The sequence below is a fragment of the Podarcis filfolensis genome (genome assembly GCF_964270895.1).
Source record: "Podarcis filfolensis genome assembly, chromosome: 16".
NCBI classification, from domain to species: domain Eukaryota; kingdom Metazoa; phylum Chordata; class Lepidosauria; order Squamata; family Lacertidae; genus Podarcis; species Podarcis filfolensis.
The window spans coordinates 34,847,286-34,863,890 of NC_139620.1; the positions used below are offsets into that span (position 1 = coordinate 34,847,286).

The following is a 16,605-nucleotide window of genomic DNA, read 5'->3' on the forward strand; positions in this document are numbered from 1 at the left end:
AAAATGTGAGCATTCATTAGGTGCCCCTGGTCTGGTCATCGTGCAGCTTTGCTGGCTACTTTTAAGAGTTCTGAGTTTGAATCTTTTGCCCAATGTGGGGCTCGAACAACCTGAGATTAAGTGCCTCGTGGAGAATGGAGTTCCGCACAGCTTTTCTGCTGGTCTCCCTCTGCCCTTAGGGGTTGGGTACACTCAAAGCTGGGCAGCAGAAGGTTTTGTTGTTCTTCTGCTGCCAAAGCCTCCCTTACCTAGGTTGTTTCTGTGGTGAGGATAGGATGGACACAAGGGAGTGCTGCCTCTTCCATTTCCACCACCCGAGGCAGCTGCCTCGCCCTGCATCATGGGTGGGCCGGCTCTGGCAGGGAAATCAATCATATGGTCTTGTAAGCAATTCTCCAGTGGTCTGGGGGTGAGGAAGTTTGGAAGCTACTGGCCTAGAATATCCCCCACAGAATTCCACAGCAGAATCAGAGAATTGTAGAGCTGGAAGGGACCTCAAGGGTCACCTACCGACCACCTGCAATGCAGGAATCACAACCAAAGGGTCCCTGGCAGATGGCCAGCCCACCTCTGTTTTAAAGAAGCCTTTGGTGAAGGGACGTATAGCACCTTCCAAGGTACACCGGCCTTCATCAGACCTGTTAATGTTGGTAAGGACTCCCTGATGATAAAAAGTGTGAGATTCTTTCTGTACTACTCTGGAGATGTTGGGCAGCGGGCAAGGAGGGCAAATTAAGCCCTGAAGCTGCCTCCTTGCCGCTGCCAGAGAAGGCCTTCTACATTTTCACCAAGCACTGATCACATCCACAACCATAAGGACTAGACTTTTTTCTTTAAGTAAATGAAAATAGAGATTTCTTAGAATGTAAATAAATAAACAAACAAATAAACAAATAAATAAATGGTTTCCAAACATGAATATTTGGAATACACACAGCCCTGGGGAAAGTCTTGAGGCTTAGCAGGTTAATCCCATATACCCCGCCAGTATCATAAGGTATAACCACCAGGATCCGTTGAACTGTGTAGGGTGGTTTTGTTGTGTGTTGATGAAAGCAACACAAGGTATACATACCTGTGGCTTCGTGAAACTACTTTCAGTCTTCTTTTGGATCCTGGTCTGCATCTTCAAGGGAGGCAGCTCTTTCAGAGCAGGGTCAACGCAAGATGTGATGAGAAAAGGAGTCTTTAAACTCGCAAACCCTCTCCTTCATTTGAGCATCCTCCTCCCAGTCCCTATTTTCCTGCATCCTTTGCACAGCTGAGACTGGTTATTTTTCTCCATCATTCATGAAAGTGCTACAACCAGCACCTTGGACCAGCTGAAATAGTGGTTCAGCTCCAGGAGAAAACAACCTGAGTTCTTGTTCCAACTTGGGGATCAGTTTTTGTGCATCTTTAAAAGGGATCTGGTGCCTCTTAAAAAGGCTGTTCAAAGATGTTTAGGGCTGCCTTGACATCTGCAGGGACCAGAGCTCAGTTGCTAGCCAAACCAAGATTTCAGCTTCTTTCCAGCTGTGACTTGAGTCTCCTCCAAAGAAATGCCAGCTCCCAGGTGGTGTGGTGCGATGCTATATGTTCCTTTCTTTCTTACTAAAAAGTGTACCAATCCCAGACGTTCCTCATCCTCGATGTTCTTTTTCCATCAGACATGGAGTCCCTGTCCCAAGTTCCCTTTCATCAGTTTTCATACTGTTCCCCACTTTCTCTGCTCCAAAGCATCCTTCATGAGATACTGATGCTAAACAAGCATGGTTTTCCTTTGCCAGATCCATCAGTTGCAAGGACCATGCCCCATTCATGTCGTTTGGAAGGCCATTCCAGAACTTTCCCTGAGAAATGTTTTATGTTGGTGTCTAAACATTGCAGCTTTTGCTCAAACCACATTTGCTCTTGTCGCTCATTGAGAAAATGTGTATATTTCTGGTGTAAATAATGTTTCTGTTACAGCAGAGAGTGGCATTGAAAGGTCTTGAAGGAGCCTTCGTTCTTCTACCAGGCAAAGGTGTTAAGATTAATTTAGAGGCTTAAGATGAATTTAGAGCCCTGCCTTTTAGCTTCAGTTTAGTGGTAGCTTCCCACAACCATTGGTGCACCCGTGAACCACTTGTGGTTCTTTCCAATTCTTGAAGACTACAAGCATATGTTGTAAGCTGCTATATGGGGGGCATCATCCTGGCCACTATGAAAACAGGATCCTGATATAGACTAGCCACTGGCCAGATCCAGCTCTTCTTGTGTTCCTGTGTTCTTCTACCCTCTGTTGCTAAGTCAGGAGAGCAGTCCATTTGGCAAAAGTGGTTTGGATACAGATGAAACCCAGGTCCCTGACCGTCTGAACCAGCCTTTGCCAACCTTGTGCCCTCCAAAGACTTTGGACTACAACTCCCAAAAAGGCCAGGAGGGCACCAGGTTGGCAAAGGCTGATCTGAACAGCACTATCAAAAGGCAGAGCCAACCTCAGAGTTAGAAACTATCTCATTGTGTCCATTGTAAAATCAGTGACTTGCTAGCGAACAAGGTCTCAGGTGGGGTTGCTCCCTTGTTTATGTCACAGTTGCATAGTGGTGACATATATTTAAAAGTAACTGTGATAGCTTCTCCTCCCTTTGGCTGGAACAGAAAGGAACAGAAGGAGCGGCCGTCAGCCTGCAGCATCGACCAGGAGAATGGTGGCACTATATGACTACGATCCAAGGGAAAGCTCTCCTAATGTTGACGTGGAGGTACGCGTTGAAGCAAACCAAAGCCCTTCCTTCTAACCTGATTGATACATGGGTACAGAAAGAATTCAGTCCTTTGAGGGTGGAGGGGGGTAGCCAGCTGGGTGTCCGGGACTGGCTGGACACAGAGGAGTGGTGGCTGGGTGCTGAGGCGTAGGCACCAGCAGAAGCGGAGGTGGAGACTGACTTGGAAGAAGGGATCGGTGATCTGGGGGGACCTGTAACAACTGGGAGATGAGAGTTGGACGCAGGAGGGGGCTGCAGGATTGGAGAGTGAAGAGTCCAGGGCTTCCCCACCTCCTCCTCCTCCTGTGCCTACCTCTCCTGCTCCCCTGTCTCCCAGGACCAGGAGAGGAATGAAGCAGGAGGAGCAGGTTGCATGCAGGCGCAGTCTCCATCTGCTTGCACGCAAACATGTAAGCCCGAATTTGGGGCTTCCCTGTTGTGCCCACCCAGGAGTAGCTGAGACACGTAGGACTGTTAGACATGCTTTTTCCTAACTTGTAAGTGTACCGTATTTTTCGCTCTGTAAGATGCACTTTCCCCCTCCTAAAAAGTAAGGGGAAATGTGTTTGTGTCTTATGGAGTGAATGCAGGCTCCATGGCTTCAGGGATAGCTGCCCGAAGCCTCCGGAGCGCAGCGGGAGCTCCGTTTCTCCTGGAAGGGGCTCCATTTCTCCTGCCGCTTTGCTGAAGGGGTGCTGCGCAGAGAGGGAGAGAATATTTTTTTTTCTTGTTCTCCTCCTCTAAAACTAGGTGCATCTTATGGCTGGGTGCGTCTTATAGAGTGAAAAATACGGTGCATTTGACAATAAAGAGTTTGTTCCTCACTCTGGACATTGCTTGCCTGACGGCACTTTGACACTTAGTGCCTTCCAGATGTTGCTGGAATTCCATACCCATCATCCCTGACCACTGTGTATCGTGGTTGAGGTTGGTGGGAGTTGCAACGTAAAACAAATGGAGGGCACCACATTGACTACCACAGATTTAGGGGCTGGCGGCTGGTTTATGCCTTCTCTTGTGAGAACTGTAGTCCAAAATAATCATGGCACTTACACTGGAAGCACCAGGGAGACCAGTGGTCCTCCAGGTGCTGTTAAACTACAGCTCTCAGCCCTAGCCAGCCTTGCCAGTGGTCAGGGGCAGGGATGGGGGAGAAATCAGGTTCAGTTCACATTTTAAGCCAAGCCAATCAAATTTGCATTTCCTAATATGAGAACTGCAACACAGCCCTCCTTCAAAATTTGCACGCGTCCAAATTGCGTGGTGCAGTTCTCCAACCAACGGATTACAAATTGCATAAATGTGGGGGTGGGGACATTGGGAAAAGATGGTGTTTTTTTCACTAACACAACAAAACTGCATTTATTTAGGGGAAACTCTCTTTTTAAGAGAAATTTGCACTGAAATGCTGAAGAATTTTCATGATTATTTTTTTTAAAACCCAAAACCAACCTCAGATTGCTCCAAAAAAAGTGTGCAGAACTGAATTTAAGATTTTTAAAAAAAGAACTTGCTCCTATTAAAATGAATTCCCACCCAAAATTACTTCCTTATGACCAGGTATAGCATAAGGCATAGACTAGGCATAGGTTTCAGATCAGGGACTCACCTGCAACATCACCTACCACCATGGAACCAGCTTTTAATGTCTTGCCAAAAACATGAAGATAGAGTTGGTACACCAGCATGAGAAAAAACTCTCCCTTAGAGTTTCTTCTTCTACACAGGCATTAAAATTAAAAGAGCTCCTTCTGCCAGTGCATCTCATCTGCTCCCTCTTTCTCTTTTCCCTCTTTTCTTTAAAAGTATACTAAACAAAAAAGGGAAAAAATGGAACCTGGGGTTTTCTGCCTGCAACGCAGATGCTGTGCTACCGAGTTCTATCCAATAATAATAATAATAATAATAATAATAATAATAATAATAATAATTATTATTATTATTATTATTATTATTATTATTATTATTATTATTATTAATACCCTGCCCATCTGGCTGAGTTTCCCCCAGCCACTCTGGGCGGCTTCCAATCAAGTGTTAAAAACAATACAACATTATATATTAAAAACTTCCCTAAACAGGGCTGCCTTCAGATGTCTTTTAAAGAGAAGATAGCTGCTTATTTCCTTCACATCTGGTGGGAGGGCGTTCCACAGGGCGGGCGCCACTACCGAGAAGGCCCTCTGTCTGGTTCCCTGTAACCTCACTTCTCGCAATGAGGGAACCGCCAGAAGGCCCTCGGTGCTGGACCTCAGTGTCCGGGCAGAACGATGTCTGTTCTGACATTCATCCTCCTCCCCTCCTCCCCTCATGCATAAATGTGCTTGCTAGTTCAGGGTTGCACTTTGTGCATCTGATGAAGTGAAACTCTGGCCTGCACAGCGCACGCCATAATAAACCTTAGTTTTTAAAGGAACCCCAAGACTTGTCTTGTTGTTTGCTGCATTAGACTAATGTAAATAGACTTCTGTAAATAGTTGCAGCAGGAGATACAGTCACCTCACCAATAATAAACAGAGGTGCTGCTAGATATCCATCACTTATGATGATGATGATGATGATGATGATTAATATACCACCCTATACCCAGAGGTCTCAGGGTGGTTCACATAAAAAGATCACAGTATATAAAATAAAAATAAAAGCAATAATCTAATAATACTCGCCCCAGAAGAGCCACATTTTAAAAGGGTATGGGATGTTGATCAGGTCAACCAAAGGCCTGGTTAAAAGGAATGTTTTTGCCTGGCACCTAAAGGTGTGTAATGAAGGCGCCAGGCAACTTCCCTGGGGAGAGCATTCCACAGACGGGGAGCCACTGCAGAGAAGGCCCGTTCTCGTCATGCCACTTTCCGAACCTCTCAAGGAGGCACATGAAGTAGGGCCCCAGAAGCTGATCTCAGGGTCCGGGTAGGTTCATATGGAAAGAAGCGATCCTTGACGCAGTGTCAAAAACTGAACCCTGCTTTGCAAAACCTGGTGATGCTGTCCTTTATTCTCTTTCCACAGGCTGAGCTAACATTTTGTACAGGAGACATTATAACAGTCATTGGAGAAATTGATGAAGATGGCTTTTATTATGTAAGTATCATGTTTATTTCTTTCCACTACTCTGCTCCAGTTGCAGTATCACGTCCATTCATTGGCTGCAAACCCTCTTCCACTCAGGGTGTTGCAAACCAAGAACAGCCTTTTTCTTTTTCAAGAGTGCCCCTGGAACCAGAGAGCCTTCCTTGCCTTTGTATACACCAGCAAGAGCAGACTAGTTAGGCTCTTTTTCCAATCAAGGCCCCAGATACAAAAACAAGAAGCGCCCCCTCTACAGTTCAAATCCAGCAGGAACTCGTAGAACAGAGCGGAAACAGCTGCAAATACCAGAGGACAGCAAACACACCTACTCAGTCAGGTCTAATAAAAGAGCCAAGTTTCAGCCTGGTGCCCTGAATGACCCAACTTTCAGGGCTTGCTTGAGAAGCCTCCTTGGCGGAAGGCATCCCACATGGTGGATCCCAAAACTAGAGAGGCCCTGCTCCTTAGATCTGTGTCTTGGTTCCCTGAGATTCCCCAGGGTTTGCTTCCTTTGGGATGAGGCAGAGCAGAGACCATGTCATCTCTAGGATATGTGGTTTATTTACACATATATACAACCTAAGCCTATGATGGAGAGGTTCACATCAGCACCCCAAAAAGGTCTTGTTTTTCCCAGAGCCCGCAGCCTTGGATTCAAACAGAAATCAATCATGGCACTCTCTCCTGCTTCCCAGCTTGCTACTTTGCTTCCAGCTCACATCAACTACTCTCCACTGTCCTTTTAACTATCCTAGTTGAGACAGCCACCCATTTGTCCTCTGACACAGGTCCACTTCCTTTGTTTCCTCATTGGCCCATTACCAGGAAACTGGCTTGGTTGTTCCAGGAATTTGAATCCTTGATTCAAGGAAGTGATTTTGCTGGATCCAGCAATTAGGAGGATCTCAGTATATCCACGGACGTGGGTGGCGCTGTGGGTTAAACCACAGAGCCTAGGGCTTGCTGATCAGAAGGTCGTGAGCTCCCATTGCGCGGTCCCTGCTCCTGCCAACCTAGCAGTTCAAAAGCACGTCAAAGTGCAAGTAAATAAATAGGTACCACTCTGGAGGGAAGGTAAATGGCATTTCTGGGTGCTGCTCTGGTTCGCCAGAAGTGGCTTAATCATGCTGTCCACATGACCCGGAAGTTGCATGCCGGCTCTCTCAGCCAATAAAGCGAGATGAGCACCGCAACTCCAGAGTCGGCCATGACTGGACCTAATGGTCAGGGGTCCCTTTACCTTTTACAGTATATACACAACCCTGAATTTGGAGGTGCACACTGAGAAAGGTCTGATATTTACACAAGGGGATACTTATCCTGGAGAAGTAGCTTCAAGGTAGAGTAGCAAACTAGTGAGTTAGTCACGGTGCTTCAGTAATCCACCCATTTGATCATCCGCCGCTTTTAACTTTCTACATTATTTCCCTTTTCATATGGACCTTCTGCTATTCACTGTGGTTTGCTCATCAGCGAGAAAGTAGTGTTAATGGCTCACATGGCTCCGAAAACCTTGATTCTAACTAAGGTTTGCTAGTTTATCACTGGGGGGTCAAGGAAAAAGAAGGGAAGCAGGAACACCCCATCCCAGCTGGTCATTACAATTTGAGATTAGGGCTGGGAGGGAAAGTAGGTTTGGTTTCCGTTTTCATATGAACCTACCTAATTCACAGTTCCTGAAACAACCCACGAATCAAAAGTACACTTCTTCAAATTTTGCCATGCAGTCCTCTAACAAAATGAATGGATATCCTGTTATGGATGCTTAAGCTGAGATCCCTGCATTGCAGGGGGTTGGACTAGATAACTCATGGGTCCCTTCCATCTCTTAAGATTCTACGAAAATTAAAATGCATATATGAGCAAAGATGCTCATAAAATGCAAAAAAGGGAAGTATTTATTGCAAGAATGGCATACCACAATGCTGCTGGATTTTCACGAGGACTTAAAAAAAATGCAAACCAATGCAGAAATGTGGAGAACTGGGCTTAACACTGGGGGAAATGGGAAAAGGTCAGATTCATGTATCCCTACTTGTAACTAACAACCGATACCTACCTTCCCTTGCTTCTCGCTCCCTCCCAGTACATTTCCCTTTTGGTCCGTGTCTTTGAACTTGCAAGCCTCACTGTCAGCTATTTTGGAAACCATTTTTGGGATTTGTGGATTATTTTTTTTTGCAAGGAAGGTTTCTTTAATATGGATTCCACCTCACCCGCTTACATTGCAGGGTGAACTTAATGGCCAGAAGGGTTTGGTTCCTTCAAACTTTCTTGAAGAAGTGCCTGATGATGTAGACGTCTACTTGTCTGATGCCCCAGCACGATATACTCAAGATACGCCAATACGTACGAAAGCAAAAAGGGTAAGCAAGCATTGAAAAACAAAAACACATTTATTCTTTTTTTGGTTCTGTTTCCTCCCCCCCCCCCATATTTCATATCGGATTTAGTTATGAGTATCATCTGTCAACATTTTTAAAATCCATTTTTTTGTTTTTAGGACATGCTGCGGGGGAAATGCCAATAAACACAGAAATAACTTGTTCTTCCACTAGTGTGTATAATAGTATCACGAGCATTTAGCTACGAACCATTCGTTTTGTGTTTGGTTCATTGCAATGCAAGCTTAGCTTTTCAAGCATTTTTCTGCCTTGCAATTATTTAACAGCTGCAGAATATAGGTATGCTATAGTGTTAAATGCAACACAGAACAAGGGGGTGGGGGGAGGGAAGGGACATGCTCCAGCAAGCTTGCGTAGACCATAAACTCAAACCATTCAAAACCCTCACCCAAACCCCGCTGCCAGCAAGTATCCCACAAAGGTGCCCATCTCTGAAAAGTATTCATGTGTAGTATCTCACTTCTGTCTTCTTTCATCACTGCAGTTTTTATATATTATATTTTATGTATATTTTTATTTCTTTGCTCATCTGCTTGGGAACAGAAGAAGAGTGTTCATTTCACACCTTAAAAAAAGGCAATGTAGCCTTCACGTAAGTGAGCAACTGAAGATACCAGTAAAAAAATCAATTCAAGCTAGCTGGCATTATCTAATGCAGCCGTCTTAGCACCTAAATGTGCAGAGAGAGAAATATGTCTCCAAAACCATTAGCCCTGGTTGGTTGCAGACTTTCCTTCGATGTACTTTTCCCCCCCTCCTTTTTATTTTTCTAAAAAAAAATTTTCTCAACTTCTAGGGTCTATATAGCCATAAAATGTCAACAGAATTGACTTATCTCACTGTTTTCTTCCTCCTTGTATTCAGGGCTCATGTTCTTAAAAAAAACCAGTTTTAACATTTGGAACATATTTCTTACTGGACGTATTGTTTGTTTGCATAAAAAAGTGTTCCTAGTGTCTAATTCCAAAGAGAAGCTGCATATTGCATTGTTAGCCAATCTGGGAGGAAAGCCCCCCACCTCCAGGAGAGGGAGGGGGGTAAAAGCACAAAACAGACCCACCCTTGAATGAGAAGTGTAACACTGTAAGCAGATCAGTATGGTAGATAAAAAGAAAGGGGTATGGTTGTATCTGAGAACACATTAACCTCAAATATCTGCTTCAACTGTTTGCCTTAAAAGTTCCTCTGCTGGTCAATGATACCCCAAGTTTGCCTATGGCAGTATCTTCTCCATAGTCATCATTCAATAAATAATAATAATAATGCAAACTCTCCAATAGCACAGTCCTACACCCATGTTTGCAAAGCACTCGGCGGCTCTTTGGTTTATCAATGCAATAACAGTTGACATAGACATGCAGCTCAAACCCATGAATGAATGCATTAGAGCTCAATATATATATGGTATCTTCAGGTGTACGTTGGGGGTGCTTCTACGAAGTGGTTCTTTTTTGTTTTCTTCATTAGACAAAGACCTTGATTTGAGATCAAAGTAAGCTTGTGACCTCTTTTCTTCAATTTCAGTTCCGTTCATTAAACTGAGCCTGATCTAGATTTTCTGGATACACTGGGGACCACGCAAGTGTCATAGCTGCCAGAAAGAATTGGTGGCCGGCTTATATGCATTAAGCAAGCACTGCGACTGGTGTGGTCACTCACAAGTTTTCACTCTCGAATGACTTTCATACATATCAATGCACTCTGTGCAAGGAAATATCCATTCCCTGTACCAGCCATTTTACAAGAAATCCTATTGTATAAAAAGTGTGTATTGCTACCATCGAAGGTCATGAAGCTTTCTTTGATTATGATTAAGGTTCATTTTAGCTTTTTTTCTTTCAACCAGTGTGCCATCTTATTAAAATATGTATATACAGTATTGCTTTTCTTTAAAAAAAAAGTGTCCAATGGATCTCAAAAATTAAGGGGGGGGGAAAGCCTCTGATTATATTATCTCCACAACTGGCGATTCCCTGTGGAAACTGGCTGGTGTATATATAGAACTTGGCATTTGTAGTACTTAGTTGAATTTTCTCACGTGCTCAGGGTCACCAAGAGTACCGCAATGTGAAAAGGCAATTTTAATTCTGGCCAAAATCCAGTTCTGAGTCACCCAGTTAAAATAAGCAGTGCAATTTATTTTACCAAAACAAAAAAACAAAAAAAAAACAACCCACAAATACAACCCTTCAGCTGTATATGCTGTTTTTTTCTCACTACTTTGGTAAATTAGCTAAATCTGTTGTGTGGCATACTTTAAAGGAAAAAAAATGGATTGTCCAAAAAAAAAAAATTAACAAAAAAAAATGTTACCGACTTTCTTGTTGTTTGGCTTTCATTCAGTAAACTGTAACAATGTACCTACTAGGTTCCTCCTGAGAATACAGGTACATCACCAAGGAGAGCACCATCCCCCACAGTCCATCTCCATACGGGGTCACCTACGTCATCTGTGGGTTCTGGTAGTCCCGGGCGAGGCAGGGAACTGTCCTCGAAAAAGAAAAAGGGGCTGATTTCCAAAGGGAAGAAACTTCTGAAAAAGCTTGGTGCAGTGAAATGATTTCGTGTTCATCTGGACAACCTATAAAGCTTCAGATCTATGTATTTTGTTTTTTCTTAACAAAATAAAATGATTAAAAACTTCAAAAAAAAAAACTAGGGCTTTCATGACTATTCTGAACCTCTTTCTATAGAGAACCTGGCCATTTCCTAGCACATTCCGACATCAGCAGAAACATCTCTGACTGGTTTGGTGTCAAGTTCCTTAAATCAGATGGCAAGGAGGGGAGGGAGGGGGAAAAAATCAACGTGGCATTCTTACTAAAAAGCACAGTGTTGCCAACATGCATTTTAAAAATATATATAAAGGGAAGACTGAAGGGATTGAGGAACATTACGAGAACCAACCATCTCATGACAAGGCAACTCTCTTCCAGCCAACAACTTTGGATACATTTTGGTACGTTTCCCTCCCTTAAAGTGGAGAAAGAAAATCTTGTTCTTTGATCCCTCTTCTGCCGTTTACCCACAACTTTACGCATAAATGGTCTTGAAACTCCTAGTTTATTCCGCCTTGATGTTTGCCTTATTAATGCACAAATGATTTGTACTGTCTAAACTATACAGCGTATACTTTGTATGTACTGTGTATTCAACTGTCTTTCCATCTTTCACCAAGACATTGGTAATTTTAAAAGATCAAGTAATTGGTGTTGCGGACTCGGTTCAATGTCCAATGTAATTCCTGGGAGTCTGAAAGTGTTGTGCAAAGATGCATTCTTAAACATCTGTACGAGTTCTGCTAGTCAACCTCTCAAGTACATCAAAAGCCAGATTTACTGCATAAAAAAAATATTCAGAGAATGCACAGTCAAGCCATTTTAAATATATATATACATATATATATATTTCTGTAGGTTCTGGCACCAGTAAAGGTTTTGGTATTCCAACAGCCAGATAATTTTTCTAAAAAAAAAAGTATCTTGCAATGCAGTCGAGCTGGACACCATTTTTTTGGTACTGATCTCAGAAGTATGCTAGACACAAAAGTGAGGAAGTACTACAATGAGAAAGTTGTGTTATTCACTGACCATCGCCAGCAAGAAGTTACTAAAACAGATAAAGATTGCTACGTTTGCCACTACATACTATGTCCTAATATTGGCACTGTGGTTTGGGAGGGGAAAAAAAGATTTTAAAAAGCCCTATGTAGTTGATGGCAGGCATATTTGGCTGTTACTCTTTTGTAACTTGTCCATTTGTAAATTCTTTTTACTGTTTATACATACTTTTCAGACTGCCTTTCTTTTTGTAATTGATGGAAGGTTTATAATATGAATGATCAAAGCTTTTCCCCATTGTGTCTTCAAAGAAATATAATGTAAATTCTTGTAAAATAATCTAGTGTGCTAGATTTATGAAATTAAAAGAAAAATACTGGCCTAAATTTGTGGTAAAGTATTGTGTGGGCGTGTGCATGTGTACAGTTGTTCATGTGTAAAATATTTTATATAAATAAATTTGATATTTTGTAGGTTTGTCTTTGTTGCCTCTTTATTGACAAACTTAGGAAGGCGGAAAGCTCTTCCAAGGATTCAGAAACCCCCAAGAGCCCAGTTTCTCTTCTAATACACCCTCCAGCAATGCAGTCATTCTTTTTCAGAGCATCAAGAGCAGGCATAGGCAAACTCGGCCCTCCAGATGTTTTTTTGGATTACAACTCCCATCATCCCTAGTTACCAGGACCAGTGTCAGGGATGATGGGAGTTGTAGTCCCAAAACATCTGGAGGGCCGAGTTTGCCTATGCCTGATCAAGAGATTTCAGTTTAAGACAGACTGCCATGCACCCCAGCCCTCTTAAGCACTACTAACACTAAATCCCACCCCCCCCCCATCATGAATGAAATCATTCAAACAAGACTCTCAGGAATCCATTTTCAGTCTTTCTTGAAGGAGCAAGCCTGGATGCATGAACAAACAGTCAGGTAAGTAATTCCTACCCATCAAGGGCTGGGACCATTTTCCTCCACACCTATTTACTGCCCTCCAACTGTAGGCATTCCAAACAGACATTAAGCATAAAGGTAAAGCAGACGTAATCAATGCCCACAAGCTAAGCCATTTGTTGGCTGCCTGAAACAGCAGAAATAAATCAATTGAACTAAATGGTGCTTACTATAGAGTAGACATGCATTATTTTACTTTGACCTTGCCGTTCACAATTTCCACCATGTGTACAGATGTACATACCCAACATACATTTAACTTGGGAAAACACTTTATGCAGATGAAGACATGAAAGCATTCAGTATTTCAAATGAGTGTCAATGGCCCTCTACGATCCTCACTGGTGTTTACCAAAATTTTACTTTTTCTCCATACCAGATCTGTCAACTCCCAACTCAACCTTTCCTTGCATCCTTCCCACCCCACACTCCTGCAGTTAGGCTGCATACAGATTTGCAGTGCAACTTGACACACACCTACTCAGAAATAAATCCCCTGGAACAAGGTGGTCCAACACACAGCCCACAAGGCCTTTTAGTGGCACCTGGCAGGGCAGGGAACTGGAAGTGGCTCCTGGGGTGCTTCCCCAGATTTGGAAAGGAGGTGGAAGAGCTCTAGGATCATGTCTTTCCCAAAGCCTGGCAAGTGCTGCCAGATTTTGATGTGTCCTTTGGCTTGGTTCCCAGTGTGGGGGACCCAGTTGTGCTGCCCTAAACCTGGCACTACCCCCTGCCCACCAGTGCCAGGAGGGAGTGAAGGGCTAGGTGAGAGCCACCTCCAAGTCCCAGGAGCAACAGAGACCTGGCAGTGCTGCTGCTGCTTAGTTGGGGGCACTCATGGGCACTGGTATGTGTAGGTCAAGGGCCTGCCTGGGGGCCAGAGGTGAATCAGTGGGGTAGGGAGAAGCAGCAGAGATTTGGGGCCATCTGGGTGGGTAGGTAGATAGTTGTGGAAAAACCTGCCTAGTGGGGAAGAACAAACATAGGCTCCTGGTTTTAGATGGACATAAGGCTCTTTAAATCTCCCCCTTGCCAAAGATCTCACACTTGACCCAAGATTCCTGGGTTTTTCCTCATTTCCGGGCTTTGCATCTACTAATTTGTCAGGTACCCCACGCTTGTGTATTAAAATTTAACAAATATTCGTACTATTAATTGCATATTTATATATAATTAAATAACATAACCATAATGGAAACTTTAACAATATGGCCTGCAGGTTCTGGGTCAAAGTACTGCTGTGGCCCACTTGGTCTGAGGCTGAACCACCCTGCCCAGCTACAACTTGGTAGGATAAATCTGTTCTGGAGGGGGCTCTTTGGCCTACAATTTCCATGAAAAAGAATAAAGTTATAGCTGCAGTAACATCTAAAGATGTTAATATTTTCCATTATATATGTCAATGGGGAAGAGCAGAACTTTTGTTTGTCCAATCTGACTTGCTATTTGGATGTAAATTGGATCTGTTAAAAACAGAATGGCTCCAAAACAGGTTGGACGGCTTTCCAACACTACACATACAAGACAAATCTTGTGCCCACTACATATTTTAATTGACCGCGATTATTTAAAGAAGACCCAAATTATTTAATGGGGATGCGGGTGGCGCTGTGGGTTAAACCACAGAGCCTAGGACCTGCCGATCAGAAGGTTGGCGGTTTGAATCCCCGTGACGGGGTGAGCTCCTGTTGCTCGGTCCCTGCTCCTGCCAACCTAGCAGTTTGAAAGCATGTCAAAGTACAAGTAGATAAATAGGTACCGCTCTGGCAGGAAGGTAAACGGCGTTTCCGTGTGCTGCTCTGGTTTGCCAGAAGCGGCTTAGTCATGCTGGCCACATGACCCAGAAGCTGTACGCCGGCTCCCTCGGCCAATAAAGCGAGATGAGCGCCGCAACCCCAGAGTAGGTCACGACTGGACCTAATGGTCAGGGGTCCCTTTACCTTTATCTTTTAATGAAGAAACAATTGAGGACTTAGTCTTCTATTTAAGCTTACTGTGTTCACTCATTCTCCAGAATGAAAAGTACCAATAAATTCAGATTAATGTGTTAACAGTTTATTGAAATGGAAATATACGGTTTGTTAGCAAGAACCATGTTCAAAAAACCAAGTACACTTTATCAAACAAAACATTAACTAAAAATTCATCTTGCTGAAGTCACAAGTAATAGTTTGACATAATACTAAGTGAAACAGCATAGCATGATGAAACAAGCGTTTGTTTTTTTAAGCTCCACGTTCAAGACATCTCTAAAGGGGAGAAAAATGTCTACGATACAAGTTATCTTCCCATACTGTTCTTCATCCTCTCCTGTAAGATCACAAGTAATAGAGATTCTCTGACAGCGACAAATTAGGTTCCCTGTGTATGCTCTGACCCACAAGGAAAGCCAGCTTGTGGGCATATTGGCAGGGAGCAGGAACTCTAATAACCCCCTATGGAGAAAATAAACACATTACAGGAAGCAGGTACAGCAAGCTGGTGCCCTCCTCTTAGGCACGTCACAAACTAAAAGTTGCACTTTCAAAGGACAAATATGATGAAGAGACAGGGCCTAAGATAGCACAATTATCATTAAAATGTTTATCTCCTTTAAGCTGCCTCCTCCATTCCTCCTTAATGGAAATCTACCCAGAAATCTCCTTTCTGCTGCCCTCACCAACAGAAGTTAAAAATCAACAAGAATCTAAATAAATATTCTATTGAGAATGTGGCAGAGGGGTGGGGCCAAGTCTCTCCTGTCTCCTCTCAAAAGAATGACTGGAGAACTGTTTTACTTTCAAAGGACCTTCTTAATGAGAAATGTCATTTGGCCCCATCTGGAGAAATGCAGTTTGGTCCCAATGGATTTATGCTCATGGCTAAAATGTACTACTGATGCTGGGTAATATGATTTTGTGATGGCCCTTGTGTGAGGTTCTGCAAGTAAACAGATTTAGTGGCATTCAATCTATCAAAGCCACCCATAACAGGATTTCTGAGCTAGTTTGCGTGTCACAATAAGTTAGTCTTAAACTGCAGTTTAGCCATCAATGTATCTCTGACGTGCTATGCAGATCCCCATGCAGCTTTCTCTGGGTTCAGATTAGATTACAAGACTCATTTGAGCTGCACTGGGTGGGAGGAGCAGAATGGAATGGAGCCACATGTATGACTCTACCAGGCTTATAAGGAAACTGTCTTATGACATGTAAAGAATCACCTCAACAGGATGCAATTATAGTTTGGTGGGCTTCTTCAAGCCAGTTTTCTGCTTCAGACACAGACAAATGTGTTAATCAAAAGCAGCATGCACAGTAAGGGAACACTTAAGCAAATTCAGCTAGTTTGCTTGTCTACTTACCAATTTGGATACCCTCTGCCCTGTATTTCTGCCTCCCCACCCCACCCCATTTAGAATTTTATTGATTCTTAAGGAATCAACTAGCAGGCAGAAATACTAATAAGCCTTACAAAAACCAAGTTGCATTACCAATTCTCTTTCTACTCCGAATGGATGATTGTGGGCAGAGGAGCCTACAACAAGCTTTTTGTTGGAACTCACATCTGTTCCCAAATGTATTGGAGCAAAGCAGAACAGAACTAAAAGTGGAAAGTTACTCCTCCCCAAGCGTCCAGAGCAAAGATTCTGAACCTGATTTGCAGGAACCCTGCTTATTAGAGGACCTGGGAGGAGTTAACTCATTTGAGGAAATCATCATCTGCTGAGAGAGAAGTATATTTATTGTACATATACTTACTGGCCAGTTGTAATACATGTGGCAGAGCTTGTATGTTAGCCTCTGCATGTAGTCCGGCTTCAGCGCACTATTGTCATAGATTACATTGTAGTGGGTTGGTGCAACACTGCCAGTTCTCACAGACTGACTCACAATAAAGAAATCATACCTTTTAAT

At 43.2% G+C, this 16,605-nt stretch overlaps 2 protein-coding genes across 11 annotated transcripts in view; one reads left to right on the top strand and one right to left on the bottom strand.

The window, feature by feature from the left end:
• The window catches only part of RIMBP2 (RIMS binding protein 2), a 260,412-nt gene extending 248,176 nt beyond the window's left edge, over positions 1-12,236 (top strand). For 3 of the 5 annotated variants that reach the window (XM_083589684.1, XM_083589686.1, XM_083589687.1), the window contains 4 exons: positions 2,623-2,726; positions 5,739-5,810; positions 8,030-8,164; positions 10,572-12,236. In XM_083589684.1, coding sequence (XP_083445810.1) covers positions 2,623-2,726; positions 5,739-5,810; positions 8,030-8,164; positions 10,572-10,763 — 503 coding nt within the window. In that variant the 3' untranslated portion in view covers positions 10,764-12,236. Of the gene's footprint in view, positions 1-2,622; positions 2,727-5,738; positions 5,811-8,029; positions 8,165-8,301 lie in introns of all 5 variants that reach the window. The other 2 variants (XM_083589685.1, XM_083589688.1) reach the window with 1 other exon arrangement.
• A 2,512-nt stretch (positions 12,237-14,748) lies between these two features.
• The window catches only part of PIWIL1 (piwi like RNA-mediated gene silencing 1), a 29,521-nt gene continuing 27,664 nt past the window's right edge, over positions 14,749-16,605 (bottom strand). For all 6 annotated transcript variants that reach the window (XM_083589967.1, XM_083589966.1, XM_083589968.1 and 3 more), the window contains 2 exons: positions 16,450-16,597; positions 14,749-15,144 (listed from right to left, as the gene is read on the bottom strand). In XM_083589967.1, the coding sequence (XP_083446093.1) occupies positions 15,028-15,144; positions 16,450-16,597 (265 nt within the window). In that variant the 3' untranslated portion in view covers positions 14,749-15,027. The remainder of the gene's footprint in view (positions 15,145-16,449; positions 16,598-16,605) is intronic.